General features: G+C 29.3%; 1 protein-coding gene across 2 annotated transcripts in view; it reads left to right on the top strand.

Moving 5' to 3' along the window:
* dsh (Segment polarity protein dishevelled) overlaps nucleotides 1-19,472 on the top strand; it is a 94,758-nt gene that overhangs the window by 30,882 nt on the left and 44,404 nt on the right. For both annotated transcript variants that reach the window (XM_075366319.1, XM_075366310.1), the window contains exons 7-8: nucleotides 8,336-8,582; nucleotides 12,336-12,464. In XM_075366319.1, coding sequence (XP_075222434.1) covers nucleotides 8,336-8,582; nucleotides 12,336-12,464 — 376 coding nt within the window. The remainder of the gene's footprint in view (nucleotides 1-8,335; nucleotides 8,583-12,335; nucleotides 12,465-19,472) is intronic.

The raw sequence follows: 19,472 nt of genomic DNA, 5'->3' as shown, positions 1-19,472 counted from the left end.
AAAACAGTTGCACATTTCACGTGAATGAATTTTCTGTAAAACTCAAATGGTGTAGTAAATCAATTTGTAGAATTTTCTGAACAATTGTACAGAGGATAGAGAAAACCTTTGGTGGCGTATGTTATAAACTGTTGTATTCAATACATTAGTGAAAGTGAATGTCATCTTACTGATTATCAGGGCTCTTTAAAATTACATTTAAACATTCAGCTTGACGTGGATGTAAGATAGGCCAGTATAACATAAAACGTTTTAACTATAAAAATGTAATCAAAATCAAAATGTTTACGTATAACCAGTAAGATAAATAGATAAAATATCTTAATGTTGATAGTGCTCTTTATTATTTATCATCCCAGTTTTATTTTAAAAGGAACATTTAAAATATTTGAAATTTTTGTAGCATTTACTTTTAAGATACGAAATCTTATAGTTAAGTACCCACTGCAAGTAAAACAAGATAAATTTAAATAAGGTATTATTTAATTTTTTTATATCTTTTTATCATTGGTAACTGAAAAAATGTTTTTAAAATAGGTAAGAGAATTTTATCTTTACTAAAGTTTGAAAATCGAGTATTAAGTACTTTTGAAAATGTTTAATCTACTGTTGCTGTGTAGCACAATATATTTCTAAAGTTTAAAACTTGAACATATTTCATATGGTATGATTACTGCATTTATTTTTCAATTCTTTTTGAATTTTGTTTGTTTTAAGTAATTAGATTATTTAAAGTTTTAGAATATAGTAATTTTTTTAGGCCATTAAATTATTATTTTCAAAAAAAAAAAAAAAAATTTAATGTTATATTTTTCTTAATTTTTAATCACTTTTTGGTATACAGATGTAGGAAGGCATGCAAGTGTCGATCATATATAAAAAGACTTATGATAATTGTCCTGTTTGTTTAGCTGAATGATAGAATATTTTAGCTAGGATTATTTTTTTATTAGTTTACAGCAAATAAAAGTTGATTTAATATTTTTAAATTAATTTCTTTTCATTTCATTTCATAAAAGATTCTTCTGTGAATTCTGATGATCAGAAGACTAAATAAAAAATAAGAAATTATTGCAGAAGAACAGTATGGATTCAATAAGGCGAAAATGCATAATTGATAGGGCTGTAGTAATAACTATTGGTAAGAGATACATAAAAGAAGTAAAGGATAAATGTATGTTTTATAGAAATGGGAAAAGCATTCGACTTTGTTAAACGTAATAAACCAATGGAAGTATTAAAAAGCCTCAAAGTATATTGGAAAAATAAAAGATCAGTTTAATAATTGTACCTGAATCAGAAAACCACTATGCACAAACTGTATAGTTTGATCTTGGAAGAGGAGTAATGCATTGATGCTATTTCTATTCAATGTTTTTTATTTGTATATTGAAGATATAATAAAAAAATGTTCTACAAGATATGAAAGGATCAGTGTATGGAAAAGGCTTAATATGCTGGGTAGGCTAAAGATATGCAGATAACTTTTGTTTTAAGGAGATCAAGGATATTTAATAGTTGGGTTTAGAATTAAAAAAATTGTGATAACATAAGTTGTGAAAATGAATGTCAGAAAGTAATTGAGGAAGATATTGAGAAGAGTAGACAGTAATTCTGTTCACAAAGGAAAACAGAAATTAAACAAATAAAACAGTACTAGTACTGAAATACTAATATTACCTAAGTGAGTACCAAATAGAAACTAATAAAAGAAAATAATAATAAAATAATTTGGATAAGGAAGAATCTAATAAAAATACTTAAGAAGTATTTGAGAAGTGTTACTTTAATTACATACATATGATGATATCCTTTATTGATGAAAGTAGTATTTCTGTTGCCAAAAAAGTGTAAAATTATTGGGTGTCTAGTTAATGATAAGTTTTGATGGGGTGACTAAATCGATTAGTTTTCTCAAACTATGTTTAGTTTTGAAGCATTAAGCAGTATTTTGAAACAATTGTTAAGTTTTGCAAATTGTTATATGTATCTATGCAAACTCCCAAAACAATTTAATTGTTAAGGTTTCGGTGAGAGTATGCCGTCAATTAAAAAACATCAAAAACTGAAAATCAAAATTCAACAATTTATTTATAGTTCTTCAAAAAGACATTGTCCTAATCAAAGAAGTACAGATATGTATGAAAGGTGAGATAATAATAGTTATATATTTTTCCTACTTCATTTTCTCAAACAAAAATATATACACTCTTAAATATTTTATTCTTATATATTGAATATTAAATATTCATAAATATTAAATATTTTATTCCTTTAGTAATATTTTAAATAAATGATAGAACTTTTTTAATACAAAACAAATAAGAAATAATTGGAGATAAACAATTTTTTTATATACTTTTATATAATATACTTAATAACACAAATTATATAATAAAAAATTTGTCAGATTTTCTCAAATATGTTGATTGAAAATGCAAAAACTCTTGCCAGCCTGATTTCATACTTTAAACAATTTCATAAATCCTAATTATTCATGATCCGTAAGTGAGTATTGTTTGTACCTCTTTACTTGCTTTTGAAAGACGATAATTCCCAATGCAAATCATATGAGTAATCATTCTCTAGTTCTAAATGGTAATTAGTCACTTATAAGAATGGTATAAAATCATTTGTTTCAATTCGAGAGTATCATGCAAAATAATGTGCATCTTAAATTATATAATTATTTTCAAATTTTTCTTGAAAATATACATATTTTTTATTTTTATCCTTGAATTTTTGACAATGTTTAAAATTAATGAAAAAAAAAATTGAGTATTATTTTTAATGCATGACAGTATCAAATGATTCAGTGATTGAAAATAATTATTAGCTGAAAAAATATTAACGGTTTGTAATTTTCTTTGTTTCAAAAATTAATTCTATTCTAGAAAAAATGTTTTATAATTTCAAAATAGCTAAATTTCATTCTCAAAATTGAAATATGTTTTAATAATTTTTTTATTCACTAAGTTAATTTTTTCCTAGCTAATTAATACACAATTAGAAGCAGTATTGGTAGTATGATACTTTAGATTGAAGGTGACATTAGAAATGATTTTGTCACTTTGAATTTTCAAAATATCAAGGAAACATTTTATTAAAGGTAAAATTACATTTGATTAATATTGTGTGATTTAACCATTAGGAACATATGATAAATATATCAATAGAAACTTACAAATGATAATTAGTTCACGTAATGTGTATAACATTCACTTTAAATTGTTACAACGACCCATACTGCCCCTACTGTTTACCAACACTTGATCTGTTCATTAAGTAATCTTTTTATTGAAATCAGAAATTAATTTTAATTTTTTATAGACTTTTTTTGCCGTAACGACAAGTTGAACTTATTTTTAAGATCGTAATGTATTCCATAGAACGATAAATAATAATGTTAAGCGTAAAATACTAACATTTCATTCAAATTCATTCTTAAAAGTATGAAATTGAGCCAGCAAGATTTTTCGCATTTTCAGTCAACATATTTGAGGAAATTGATGAATTTTTTATTATATGAGTTCTGTTTTTAAGTATAAGTGTTTAAAAAAATAGTTTATCTCCAATTATTTCTCGATGATTTCATATTTGTTTTGAATTAAAAAAGTTCTATCATTTAGTTACAATATTACTAGAAGAATAAAATATTTAATATTTATGAATATTTAATATTCAATATGTTGGAATAAAATATTAACGATGTATATTGTTGTTTGAGAAAATGAAGTAGGAAAAATATATAATTATTATCTCACCTTTCATACATATCTGTACTTTTTTGATTCAGACAATGTATTTTTGAAAACTATAAATAAATTATTGAATTTTGATTTTTGGTTTTTGATGTTTTCAATTGACAGCAAACACTCTCGCTGATACCTTAACAATTTCATTGTTTTGGGAGTTTGGATATCATCTGTTTTTTTGTTTTGTGTTCATTGGTTAAATTGAAACTGTCTTTATTTTTATATTTTTAAAAATTGTATCTGTCGTGTGTTTGCTAATAACTTTGTCGATTGTATTCATGTATTTAATAAAAAATCAAATTTGTTCTAAAACTAAAACATAAACGTTTTTGGAATTTCGTGGCCAACGTTTTTTGCAATTAATAAATCATTAGCTTCAATCTAATTTTTCCTGATTTTGATCATGTTACTATAATGTCCTTCTTTCATTGACTCCTGTGATGAAATATTGCACTTGTAACTTTATATTTTTTCCGGAATTGTTTGCAAGCAACATTAGACACTTATTTTATTCCTTTAGTTTCAGTTATTTTGTGTAAACATATACTGCATTCTTTTCAAATAATTTTATTTGAATGATCAACAGTTTTCCTAAAGAATGAATTTCCATTCTATGTATGAAATATGTGTTTCCACATTCAGCACGTCGACCTTTTAATATCTACCTGATGAATTGGATAAATATTCATAGATAGTATGTGACAATTTCTATAAGCTGTGTCCATGAAATAAGCTACAGATGGTGCATTATGTTTTGAGACTCCACATAAGGCTAATACTTTCTCTTCAATATTATTAAAACTTGCAACTGTAGCTTTTTCAATAAATTTTTCTGATTTCTCATTCAATGTTTGTAATGTTCTAATTAATCTACAAAAATATTCCTTTCGACCTACCATACACCATTTTATTATTGTTTCAGCTTCAATTGTATTTTCTATTGCAGTACAGATATTTAATTTTTTCGAAATATTTTTGACATACAACTTTATTTTTTGTTGAATTTTGAAAATGCTTATTAAAAATTCTGTTTTCAGTTACTTTTCTTTGGTGTGCTTTTTTTTGTTATTTAATATCTTTTCCTTTCGACTGTTATATGTTGCTTTTCGAGTACATAAAATTTTCTCTTTGTGGTGATTATAATATTTTCTTCCTTTTTCTTTGTTTTGGAGCTTTTTAGCTTCCACAATTTTACTGTCGTCCAAGAAATTTGATAAACATTTGTTTTTTCTTTTGATTATTAAAGAATTTTTGTGACGATCCAATAGATTCTGTAGAATGCAAAAATTGTTCACAATGATTTATTAAATTTAAATCATTTGTTTTGCACAGATCTTTATCACCATCCTATGACTATTTTTTGTTGCATTCTGAAAGTGCTTAATAAAGAATCTGTTTCAATTATTTATTTTTGGTATCTTTTTTTGTGTTTTAATACCTTTTCTTTGCGATTGTTATATGCTACTTTTTTTAGCAGATAAAATTTTCTCTTTGTGGTGATCATAAGATTTTTGTGCTTTCTCTCTGTTTTGGAGCTTTTTAGCTTCTATTTCTTGTCTACTCTTGATTTTTACAGTTTTAGAGTCATCCGAGAAATCCTTTGCTTATCACCAACTATATTAATATTCATGGAATTTACAGGTTCATCAAATGATTGAATTTTGTGACTCGCTGAAATTTGTTTTTCATTACTTCGCTATGAATTTTAGGGTACTCAAAACATGTTTAGTACCTGCAAAAGAGGCTGATTTTATTTTAGGCAATTTAAGTTCATTTTTCAATTTGAATTATTAAAACGATCAGAACAATTTTGATTGTCAGGTAAAACAATAGATATTAAAAATGTTTCACTTTAGAATTCTTGAAATCAGCATGAAATCTTAAATACCGAGCTGATGGTAAAGAAGGAAACTCAGTTTCGTAATGTTATTTGATATCATTTGTGTTTAATTTATCATGAGTTATCGATTGTTTAAAAGTTGAAAATTTATGTTCAATCAAAGTTTTCTCAGAACCCAAACTGATTGCTTTACAACTTTGGCATGAAACTTCATTTAACAGAACGATCTTTTGAATAGAAAAATGTGGATCCTGAGGAAAATGTTCAATAGTAGATGTTTGAAACGTCTTAATCAAATGTGGTCGCAGTAATAGGGTTGATTATATCTGACTTTATCAGGCTTATTACCACATATATGTGAAACTGCAAAGGCTGTAGAAACAACTCTGCAGTCAATACAATTATTTTGATTTTGAACTCTTGGGAATTTTATAGTTTTCAAATCAATGTGTAGAAAGAGGTGTCTTAAGCAAAATTCCAATTCTGTATTCAGTTTACAAGCATTAATCGAGTTATAAATATAAATAGTAGCAACAAACATAATGTCCAGGTGTGTATAAAATCTGAATGCATTCAGTATCTTTCAATACAGGAATAATTCTTGAAGGTCATCCATCCACATATGTTCGGACTGAAAAGAAAAATTGACATTTTTTTTCCATCAAACACCTAAAAAGATTGATATGCATTTCCGTTAGTGCTGGATTATTGAGAGTGCTTTTTTCATCATGATGTAGTATAGTAGTGAGAAAATTGTTCTCCATTTTAAAAATGGATTATTGTTCACTTAAATTCCTTATCAATATATCAAAAATAAAATCAACTGGTAAACAAGATCTCTTGAAACCTGGAGCAAGTATAATTTGATTGCTTCAACTAAAAACAATTTTGAAGATTCTGGAGAAAAATATCAATGCTTCAACGAGAATCTGCTGAAAATCTTGGAGCATTGATTATTATGCTTAAATAAGAATTCGTATACAAAACAGAGAAGTTTTACAACTGCTTTGCGGGAATACATATGCAAAATAATTGGAGCAAAAATGTAGCTAATAATGCGAGCTGAAAAAAAAATGAAAAGTGTATTGAAATCAAAATATAATTTTCAAGATAATTATAATTTTCAACGCTTTTCTAATTTTGAAATTAGACACAAAAGTATTTTTTTAAATTAAAATATAAATATCAAAAACTTTATTCTATTTATTTGACTAACAAATGCTTAAGATATACCAGAAAAAAAGTCAATTCATCTTCAATGAAGTTTTGAGGAAGATTAAATTTTTAGGGTGTTCTCTGTTAAGCAGTATGTCATGAAAGTGTTCCGAAATTGTTATGAAAATTATCAAACGTTTATGAAGTTATCCAACTTTATTTATTTATAAAACCATTAGAATTGTAAAATTTACATTCATTTTCAGACATTTTTTAAGCATATTGTATGTTATTTTAAATATTTATTATACTTTATAATTAAATTATATGTTATTTGCTAGAATGTATTTCATTTTATAATTATGTTATTTTAAGAATGTGTTTTAGTTAGCCTTATATCACTAAATTGATTTTTAAAATTATAATCCAAGTTTTTACTTGAAAAAATATGAATTGCACGTATACTATGTACAGTATCAACCTAATAGACCTGATTAAAATACATTAAATATTACTCATTGTTAATATTTACTTATTTATTCAAAGGTAAAAACTTCAAATGATAGGTTATGTTGCACTGAAGCTATTATTAAAAAGTTTTTTTGTTTTGTGTTAATATTGTTAAGAATTAGAGCAACAGAATTATAGTTCAAATTACCTATGAAACTAATATTATGTAGCTGATCAAGTTGAAAAAATTTAACCTAAGTTAAAGAGAAAGATTCCACTCAATTAGAACAGCAAGAATGTACTAAGTCTGAAATCATGCAATTGGTTGTTTGGGTGATATATCAAGTCTAATCAATAACTATTCATCTGTTAATAATAAGATTCTTCTTATTTTTATGAAAAAACAACTTCAAAATTCTCATCGAATACAGTACTCGATCTTCATGAATGAAAATTTTTTTTTTTTCATTTTTTTGCAAAAATATAAAAGTAGTATAATCTCTTTTAAATTTTATTATTTCAGGTATATGCTACCTAGTACTATCAAGTACTGCTATCTAGCAATGCAATTTGTAAATGGGTTAGGAGAATAAAAATTTCACATTTTCAAATTAAAAAACGTGAAATTAAAAAAGTTATTACATATTTATAAAAAAAAAATCTTTATTCATTAAGAACATCTATTTCTGCGATATGTAGCTTTTTTTTATTTTTTCAAAATTATTATTTTTGTTTATATTTTAAACAATTTTTAAAGTTTTGAAATGTTGATTTGTGAGTTGGTCAGAGTAAATAAGTCTTCGGTGTTTCCGCCATCAGACAAGGTGTCATTCTACCGAACGACTTGATGACTATACCATATTATGCTGTCATTAAAGTATCTCACACATGCGCATGCACACACACACACACACACACGCACACGCACATGCACACGCACACATTATGCACTTGTGTGTAATTAGGAATATTTCTAAAATTAGAATTTAAAAAAAATTGAGAACTTGTGTCCAAAAAAACTGTACTATGTATGTTTATTTTTTGTTATTCTTTTTTCTGTTGGATATGGTTTTTTTGTATTTTCAACATCTGCGTGTAGTGTGTTTTTTATGTATTTATTCGTCTTTTATTCCAGATTCTAGTGTAATGTCAAGGGTGCATGGTGGGTCACGTAGAAGGCCTCAGCGACGACGAAGACACCGGCAGCCACCAGCAATGTCAAGAACATCTTCATTTTCTTCTATTACTGATTCCACAATGTCACTAAATATTATTACTGTTACGCTTAACATGGATACTGTCAATTTTCTTGGTATTAGTATTGTTGGGCAGAGCAACAAGGGAGGAGATGGTGGAATCTATGTAGGTTCCATTATGAAAGGGTAAGAACTACTGGGAAATCTTTGTTTTAAATGTTAAAAAAAAATAACTTGAATGAAATAAATTCATTTATTTAAATTCTGCTAGAAATTCAGTTGCTTTACCTGTATAAGAATTGTAATAATTAGAATAAGAAATCCTGAATTAATGTAAAGAGCAAAATTATGTTCTTTATATGGAAGTCAATGCGTTATATACATTGTTTCCAATTAATAAGGGAAAAATTATTTATGGTTTTATTTTTATTTTTTTTTATTATATGAAAATCGTTTTGATGATAAATTGTTATTGGGATAATATTTAAAATATTTTCATAGATTCTTACATTTGTGTTATGTTTGTCCCTTATATGTGAATAACTCTGTAGGTAAAAGTTCAGTGGTTATCATGTAGATTGGCAGTTGCATAAGAGGAGAGGTATGGCAGGGGTAGCCAAACAATCCCATTCCAATAACATTGAATGACTAATTCAAATTTTCTGTATCATAAACTAGCTAAGACAGAATTTATAAATAAAACAAGCAAGTTATTTTATATATACAGGGTAATTACTCATTTATTAAATTTAATGTCTTACATTTAAAATTAATAATGTCTACTTTTTACTTTTAATAATAATGTCTTTAATTTAATAATGTATATTATATTTTACCTTTAAAACATTTTATAATTAATAATAATTAAGAAATCATTTATTTATTTATAATAATTATTTTTTTGCACAGAATAATTTATTATGCATTTAATAATCATTTTATACAATATTTATATATTCTGTGATTAATAAAGAAGTGTACTTTAGGCCTTATAATTAGACAGAATAAGGAGTAATAGCAAATGGATAGGACTATTTTAAATATTTATTTCTGCCTTAGTTTTCAAATGTTGACAGTGTGGTTAAATTTGCTCGTTAAAGTTAATTATTACTGTAATGATTAATGTAATTATTGTGGTGACTAAGGCCCAAGAAAGGGCTACCCAAGTTATAAGAATATCAATGTGGCAAACACTAAGAATCAACAAAGAATTACAGTGTATATTAGAAATGGACTCCAAAGATAGAATACTACATTCTCTTCGATGAAAAAAAGAACAGAGAAAATACAGTTAATAACAGTCCTGGATGATTTAACTAATGTGTTATAAGGCAAATAGTGAACAATTTTTATGTAAAAGAAAATGTTTTCTTATAGCAGAACACTGTGTTCTGAGTACAAAATGAAAATGCATTATAATAATTCATACTGGTGAAGAAAAGGGATTAGTTGATTAGCTGATCAGAGAACAGGTAATATTTCCTGGAAATATATAATAATTTCCACTGAATTATATAATGATTACAGTGCAGTTATTTGAAATGGATAACTAAAAATCTGCTTTCCAGCTTTAAACCCAAATTTGTGATTATTTTCAATAATGCACTACATTAGAATACTTAGTAAAAAAAACCAGCTGCAAAAAAACAGCACAAAAAAGAAAGAAAGAAATATTATGTTGGTTACATAAAAATGAAATTAAGTTTGATGAAAATTTCTGAACTTCAGCTGGTATTCTTTAATTAAACCTAAGTGTATGTGTTACCTAGTGGGTTATGTCATTAAAAAGAAAATCATGATGTGCTCTGGCTGCTGTCCTGAGATTTAAATGCAATTGAACTAATTTAGTCTAACAGAAAAAAACTGTCAAGAAATGGGATGTGTAACTCAATACTTTTAGGAAATATAAAAAAATGTATGTGGAAAAATTGAGTTTAATAACATTGGATTTCTCAGTGTGAACATGTGAAGAACAGTTATGTGGGAGTCAGGCGCCAGTTACAGAGACTAACTTAGTTTCCATTGTTATTAATATAATGAAGCAGGGAAGTACATCACGGAGGCTTTGCTCAGCAAAGTAAAAGAACTTCAGATAATTTGTATGCATTCCTGGTAATTTTTAATTGTGTTACTATTGTTATATTTTATTAAACCTCTAAAGCTTAACTATTCTTGAAGAGTTTTTATGTAAAGAATTGATTTTTAAAAGAATTATTAATTTTAGATCAAATAGATTACCCCACATTCAGTTATTTACAGAACATTTTGGAATATATTATTATTATTGTATCCTATAATGATAAAGTGGAGCTTATAACTAAATATTATAAATATACATTTTACAGACTATAATGAAATCGTAAATTGGAAAAAATTAAAAATTACTTTTTGTTAACAATTACTTTGTTATTGTTAACAATCAACAAGCAGGATAAACTTTGTTAATAAGCAGGATAATCTTATATGATAAATAAAATAATATACAACTGAAATAAATAAAATTTATATATAACTGAAATTATTGTTATAATTTCAATTTCAAGAATAAACCATCAACAGTTTTGTAAGAATTACCTCTCGGTCAGATGGGAATGTTTTTGACATGAATAATATAATATTAGGAAAGTGGCTGTCACTGTAGCTCTGTTGTACATTTTGATGTATGTATTTTAGTTTGTGTTAAAGGAAATATCAGGAACGATAACTGATAATATATTTTATAAGTGCATTATTTTTCTTTTAGTTTATGTAAAAAATTATAATTGGTCCTTCATGACTAATGTTAATTAAAATATCTGGTCCACTAAAATCATTGGGTAAATTTTGGCTGTATCATTCCGAAGAGCTAATTATTGTGAAGATATTGAACTAAAATAATGCTATTTTCTATGTTGATTGCTTCTTTGATTTGACATTCATAGAGTGCTCTAGGAATTTTAAATCTGTAGATTCTCTATGATCTACATTTTTTGACATACATGAGGGCAGACAATAATGTGGTGCCCTCATTGGTTAATAGAAGTACACTGTAACGCTTTGCTTATCCCTCAGCAGTTCAGAAGAATTCTGCAGAAGGAATTGAACTTTCATTCATATAAAATGATAATGATTAGGAGCCAAGTGAGCATGACATAACTAATTGGGTAATATTCTGTGAAAATTTTCTTCTTTACTGATGGAATGATCCTGCAGGTTCTGAAATTTGAATCTACAACAGCCTCATATGTCCTCGTCACAGTCCATTTTTAACTCTCTATTGTGCTATGGCAAGTTTTGGAATAATAGGCCCTAATGTTTTTTTTAAAAAAATGGCAAGTGGTAATAGTCACCGTCAGCATGCAATAATGTTAAGTAATTCCTTGCTTCTGAACTGCATCACTGTGAGGTCTCGACTTGAATGTGGTGTAATTCCACCAGGATGGGGCAACAACCTTCGCTGCTAGAGCATCCATGTCAGTGGTGTTTCCAGACCATGTAATTTCCAGAGGAGAAGATGGTCTGCTGCCAGCATATTCCCACAGACATCAGTGTGGAATTTTTTTCTCTGGGGTTACTTCAGATCCAGAGTGTTCAGTAGTAAACTTTGGAACATAAGAATAATTCACAGCTGTACTCTTTATATTAAACCATTTCAACATATGTACACTTATTCTTAATAATTTTGAGGATCCTCCAGACAGACCGCTTTAAAGTTCTTGTTGAGTTTTTGAACTCCCTTCCTGAATCATAACTTAAATATCAATGAATAATATGGCCATATCCTTTGTTGTTCCTGCAATTCTACTCAATCAGCTGACATGCAGCAAGTATTAAATTAATGATGCTTATTCCTAGGTTAAATATATCTCTATCATTATATCCATAACATTTAAGAAAGTATAATTTTTCTTTTTTAATTACATATGAAATAAGTCATCTAAATATTGATATTTTTTTCAGAGGTGCAGTAGCATTGGATGGTCGTATTGAACCAGGAGATATGATACTTCAAGTAAATGACATAAATTTTGAAAATATGTCCAATGATGAAGCTGTCAGAGTTTTAAGAGAAGTTGTTCAGAAACCAGGGTGAGTTTAGAACTATTGTAATTTCATAATAAGTTTATGATTTCCTTCATTTAAAATTTTGGGGTTGCGTAGAGAAGGATTTTTAAGGGCATTTAGATTTTAATTTGATTGAACAAGCTATACGTTTCATAAAGTGTAGGTTGAGAATAAGTTCACTTGTGATGGCTTGGTAAATTTTTCTTGAGTGGAGAAGTAGCTGTGTTGTAAAATTAGTGATGTGTCAAAATTGAAGAATTAGTAAGTATTTGGGAAATTGATGGGTTATATAATGGGTGATATGGCCAAGATTGAAGATTTTTTAATTTCTAAAGTAAAGACTTTAATCTGAGGTGGAACTTTTTTCTGTTTTTATTTTTTTTTAGGAAGCCCTTTAACTCCCTCCCACTTAAATTTGTGATTTACGAGGTTTGTCCAAAAAGTAAGTGTACTGATTTTCCTACAGACAAACAGGTAATGTAAAATGTCTATGAGTATAATAAGACATAGGTAGTGTGATGTTGGCTGCATATGCATACTTGTTTCAGCTGGATCGGTTGAGTCAGTTGCATGCTACTGCTGTTCGTGTATGGTCGTGTTTTATAACCTTGTTATGTTTGTAATGGAAGAAAATATTGAACGTTACACTATCAAATTTTATGTGAAACTCAACAAGTCTGCCACAGAAACGTTTGATTCTTTGACCAAAGCGTATAGAGATGCCATTCTATCGAGAACTGTGGTTTTTAAATTGCACAAAGCTTTCAAAGAGGGCTGAGAAAATGTTGAAGAAGACCCTCGTTCTGGAAGGCGAGGGTCTTGTTAGCAAACGATGAAAATGTGAAAGTGGTGCAAGTTGTGATGGCAAAAAACTGCCGATTAAGTGTCAGGATGATTGCAGAAAAAACAGGATTGGATAAAAATGTATTTCATATAATTTTAACAGATCCTTTGCCCATGCAAAAAATTTATTTGACAACCTTAAATATTAAATTTTGAGTCCATCTCCAATAATTGTAACAGTTGAACGAGGGATGTCTTGTCTTGTTGGTAGATTTAAAAAGGTTTTAAAACAGAGTTAAATAAGTTACTGGTCAATTTATCAAAAGTTATGTAAGAAAATTATTTCATTCTTGGAAAATAGGAATAAATCTTTAATATATCAAATAAAAGTTTTTTTAAGTCAGAAGGTTCTATATTATTTTAAAGCTTCTTATTGGAATTAAGATTGAAAATTTCCTTTAAAGTGAAAAAGAAAATTGTTTTGAATATTTTTAAAGAAATTAAAAAGATAGTGGTTTGATGCAGGATAATAAGACTACATTTACTGATAAGGTTTGCCGAAGCAAATCTCTTTTCCATCATTATTAAATTTGTTTATTCAATAAAAAAATAAAGAGTACATAGAGTAATTGAAATATCTTTCATTACAGAGCTCCCTACTTTATCATGTATAATTTATTTTAAGAGATAAGAAACTAAGGCTCTTTGGTTTCTGTCTGGTGTTAATGATAATAATGATAATCTCAAGAGATCAGTGCAAAGAGGATTTGTTATTTCTGAGGCCTCTGTAAAATCAATGATACTGAACAGTACAGGCTGGAAATAACATGACTTGTTGTGTTACCTTATTCCGCTTCTGTTACTGAATTATTCAAGAAACCAAATTAGCTTCAGAAGAAGATTCTCTAATTCTTTTTTGAATTTTTATTACATTAAGTTCGGATTTTGGTATATTAAAAAACTTAATGACTTATCTAATTTGATAGTGAGAAAATTACAAATCTGCAAGATTTTATATGTTATGTTTTTGTGAGACCTGGCTCTACAACAAATTTGTTTCTTCCAATTTTCTGATGGATTATGATACTTCTTTCATGTGCACAAAAATCTTAAAAAAAGCTGACATCACAGATGTAGGACTTTCCCATCATGCGGTTAAAGCCGTGTGTAAGAAAAGTCCTACAACTGTGGGTTGTTTCTAATGCATGGCTGACATCCACAACTTAATTTAAAATACTAATAATTTTATTTAAATATAATATTTTTTCATTTATTTAATTCAATGATTTTAACTAAAGTAAGCACACATACTGAATTTAATTTGTGCGGGTGTGGCGGTACTAGCGGTGACAGTTGGCACTAACTAAACTAATGTAATTTCACAAATTACATAGTACAAATTTCACTTTACAGTTTGCAGACTGGTGTAGCTGCAAATCTTAATGCACCAGGTACCGAGTCAATCAGGCGATCAAGTTGGAGACCAACCAGACTGAGTTACTTTTTTACACTTAAATATTATTTATTTATTTAATTCTGCTGCTCATTTGTGATGTCACAATATAGTAGATGACTACAACAGCATTTTTTGGGGTGGGGGTACAATTTTGAAAAAACTTATTTTTGCAAATATTGTAATTTATTAATTGTTAACAGTTGTGCCTAAGAAAAATATGACCATAATTAGTCAAAATCTCGAGATGCTGAGGGTGACCTTACTCTATAGCCTCACTGCCCTTGACCTTTTAAGTTGAAAATTTAATAACATCATTGCCCCATATAAAAAGAAGTAATCTGACAAAGTTTGGTAAAAATCTTCCAGTAGTTCTGGAGATACAAGGTGATTAAGAGGCCATACGAACATCTTCTGCACATTTATCACATTCTGCAAGTCTTTCTCAGTGGATAGCTAATTGCTATCTCTCCTGATGTCAGATTTTTAGGGTTAATTTTTGTTAGCCGCCTTATGGTGGGTCAAACACATCAAAGAATTAAAAATAAAATGTGTTGCTTTTTTTTACTATTCCTTAGTTCGTTCCCATTTAGATTATGGCTGTGTCTCCTACTCTTCAGCATGGAATACCATGCTTAAATTGCTGGATGCTGTACATCATGCTTTCCTTTGGCTTGCTACATGTGTGCCTTTCGATCAAACCCTGTTGAAAGCATCCTTGTTGACTTGAAGATAACCATCCATGTTATATTGCACCTGTAGGTATTCATTATTCATTATTATTCGGAGTAACAGTACAAGGTGGAAAGATAAAGATGCTATGATTTGCTGATGATATAGTAATTCTAGCTGAGAGTAAAAAGGATTTAGAAGAAACAATGAATGGCACGGATGAAGTCCTACGCAAGAACTACCGCATGAAAATAAACAAGAACAAAACGAAAGTAATGAAATGTAGTAGAAATAACAAAGATGGACTGCTAAATGTGAAAATAGCAGGAGAAAAGATTATGGAGGTAGAATAATTTTGTTGTTTGGGAAGCAGAATTACTAAAGATGGAGAAGCAGGAGCGATATAAAATGCCGAATAGCATAGGCAAAACAAGCCTTCAGTCAGAAATGTAATGTGTTTACATAAAAAATTAATTTAAATCTCAGGAAAAGATTTTTGAAAGTGTATGTTTGGAGTGTCGCTTTTTATGGAAGTGAAATTTGGACAATCGGAGTATCTGAGAAGAAAACATTGGAATGGAAGCTTTTAAAATGTGGTGCTATAGGAGAATGTTAAAAATCAGATGGGTGGATAAAGTGATAAATGAAGAGGTATTGTGGCAAATAGATGAAGAAAGAAGCATTTGGAAAAATATAGCTAAAAGAAGAGACAGACTTGTAGGCCACATATTAAGGCATCCTGGAATAGTTGCTTTAATATTGGAGGGACAGGTAGAAAGAAAAAATTGTGTAGGCAGGCAACATTTGGAATAGTAAAACAAATTGTTAGGGATGTAGGATGTAGGGGTTATACCAAAATGAAATGACTAGCACTTGATAGGGAATCTTGAGAGCTGCATCAAACCAGTCAAATGACTGAAGAAAAAAAAAGGTATTCATATCCTGTGTTTACTAAACCTTATAGATGTTGGCGCACATTTAATTTTTCCGATTTATCCGTGTTCGTATCCTCCGTGGAGAATCAACCTTATTAATTTTATGTGTGACCTCACAATATACAATAAAGAATCACCATTTATTTTCTTTCAGCAAATGATTCACCATATTCTCTCCAAGACAAACCCAGACACAGTAGTATACACAAATGAATTGAAATAGTACAGTACCGTTGGATACACATTTATTGTTAATGATCAAACCTACATGATTGGTCTACCTGGTCTTACAAGTGTCTTTACTCCTGGACTATATGCTATTCATAAGGGTTTGAATATCATTAACCCTAAGTACCGTCATAACCTTATTTGTTGCGATTTGTGCAGTGCTCTCCAAGCCTTAAAAAATTTTTATTCGACACATCTTATTGTCACCGACATCTACAATGCAATCACAAAGTTGAGCTATTGCAACACACAAGTGAATTTCTGCTGGATCCCTAGTCATGTGGGGATTCCGGGTAATGAACATGCAGATTCCGCTGTTAAATTCGCTTGTAGTCAACCATCCTTCACTATTCGTGTTATACATCCGACTTTATTAACCATGTCAAACATGCAATTCGTGCTAGGTGGCAAGATGACTGAATTGCCACAGTCGGTAACAAACTTCGCTATGTCAAAGATACTGTGTTGTCGTGGAATTCCTCCCACAGAAAAATTCACTGAGAGGAAGTGGTCCTCTGCCATTTGAGAGTAGGATGTACGAGAGCTACTCAGGGTACACGATGTCAGAAAAAATGCATTAGTATGCGTACAGTGCACGTGCTGCTTGGCTGTACACCACATCCTTGTGGGTTGTATACATTATGCGGCCTTCGTCGTAAATTTAAATTGCTCAAAAGTTTTGTCACATTCTGGGCAATAATAAAGAAGTTTTGGCCAGGTATTTTTATTTCTCTGTAGTATAAGTGTTTTACACACTTTTTAATAGTGTTCTTGAAATTTTATTTTTTGTTTTGGTTCCTTAGGTGTCAAAACATGAAGATCCGGTGAAAACCACTTGTGTCCAAATTGGACCGATTATAATATTTTCCCTTTTTATGGGAAAGTAAAAATATAGGGCTTTTGGGAGGTTGATTACTTATTAAAGAAAGGTTTAATAATATAAATATTTTGATTTGTGAAAATTATTTTTTTGTATATGTTGTAGCATCTTTGTCGTTTACTAAAAATCTTCTTTGTCAGATTATAATATTATTGACTATTTTGCTAAGCACTTAAAAATATGTATGTATGTATATTACTCCAATTCTCTTATTTGATTGGAGGTGACTTCAATTCTCATTTTAGTTAACTTTACTCAGCTGATTATGAATTATTTGAAAATTCAGTGTTTTAATTTTGGAGCTGTTTGCAATTAACAAGATCTTAAATGTACTTAACACCTACCATTCCGACACATACTTGTCTGCTCAGATTTAATTTTTTTTTAATACTTTTATTTATAGTCGCATCAACAATTAGTCATTAGCAACTTATCAGTGTAATGTAACTGTAACAGTAAATTTTGTAGTCTTGGACAAACTCAGGTCAACTACTCCTGAAATGTGTGGTTAATTGAAACCTAATCACCGAAGAACACTGGTATCCACGATCTAGTATTCATGAATACCTTGCAAGCCATTAGTGATATGTACTTCAGACACCCTGTTGTCTGTGTTATACAGTCTTATCATCTCTGAAATGATTCAACGTAATATTACTGTAAGCTTCTGCTGGATCCCCAGCCATTTTGGAATTTCAGGCAGTGAGAGCGCTGAATATGTGGCAAAAGAGAGCCTTGTTTGCAGAGCCTTCTGTAACTAATCTTGGTGATTTGAATGATCTTGTCGGTTTTCTGAAGTGTGTGTGGTCTGTGATAAGTGGCAGAGGGAATGGAATGCTGCAATCAGTAATAAACTTTGACCAGCTGAGGACACTGTCCGGTTAATTACTACTTTGATCTTTATATAATAAAAAGAACACAAATCCGATTATTGTACTAAACAAATTTGATAATATTAGAAATAGCATGAATCCTGATGTTATAGTTTATACTGATGTCTCTGGAAATGTTAATTCAATTGGTTGTGGTTTTATAGTTGGCAACCCCATACATGTTTGGCCTTCCCAGCATCCAGTATTTTCATCGCAGAACTCATACAGTTCTGCGATGAAAATATGGCCATATTAATGCATAGCATTAATATGGCCTTATATACATGGTTAGCCCAAAATTTTGACATGTTCTTGTTTTCTCAGTCCTTGATTACCTCACAGGCAATTAGTGACATATTCTCCAGACAACCTGTTGTTTGTGAGATTGAGTGTATTATTTTGCAAATGACTAGTCATAATACAGTGAGTTTCTGCTGGATCCCTAGCCATGTAAGAGTTGCAGGCAATAAGCATGCAGACAGTACGGCAAAAAAGGCATGTTTTCAGTCTCCTTTTACCAGTTGTGTTGCTTTAACGATCTTGGCTGTTTCCTGAAGAAGGTAGTTTATGACGTTTACCATGAACAATAAATTTCACCCAATTAGAAAACACTGAACCACTTTGGAGCTTCTCATGCAGAAATAACCATTGAGAGTGAGAGAAGGTTATCTGCCATTTGCGAGTAGGGCATGTTAGACTCACTCATGGATATCTGATGAATCAAACAGATGCACCAATTTGTGCTCCTGTGACTGCTGGCTGACAATGCACCACATCCTTGTGGATTGTATCTGTTATGCGGTATTACGTCACAAGTTTAAACTAGAGGCTAACTTGCAAAACATTTTGGGGATAATGAAGTGTTATCATCTTTTGTTTTATGATTTCTTAGAACCTTCCATTTATATCCAAATATATAAATTACAGTAGTTTGTTCTAAATATTCACAACATTTGTTGTAATGCTGATTGCGATTTTTTTTTATTTTATTTTTTTTTCGAGATATGTAATGTGATTGGTCTTTGTATTATTTTGCTTTTAACATGCATCACAGGCTTTTTATTTTGAAGATGTGTTCCTGTCGGGTTTTTAGTTTTTAATTAATTTTCAACTGTCTAGTTTTTGTAGAACAAATAAAGTACTTGGGCGATGATAATACAAAAGTATTTTTTGAGAGGAGGTTATTATTTGCCGTTTGTGAATAGGGCA

Source organism: Lycorma delicatula, chromosome 1 (assembly GCF_047948215.1).
Source record: "Lycorma delicatula isolate Av1 chromosome 1, ASM4794821v1, whole genome shotgun sequence".
Taxonomy (NCBI): domain Eukaryota; kingdom Metazoa; phylum Arthropoda; class Insecta; order Hemiptera; family Fulgoridae; genus Lycorma; species Lycorma delicatula.
The sequence above is the reverse complement of the archived record's forward strand: the minus strand, read 5'-3'. Positions and strand labels throughout refer to the sequence as shown.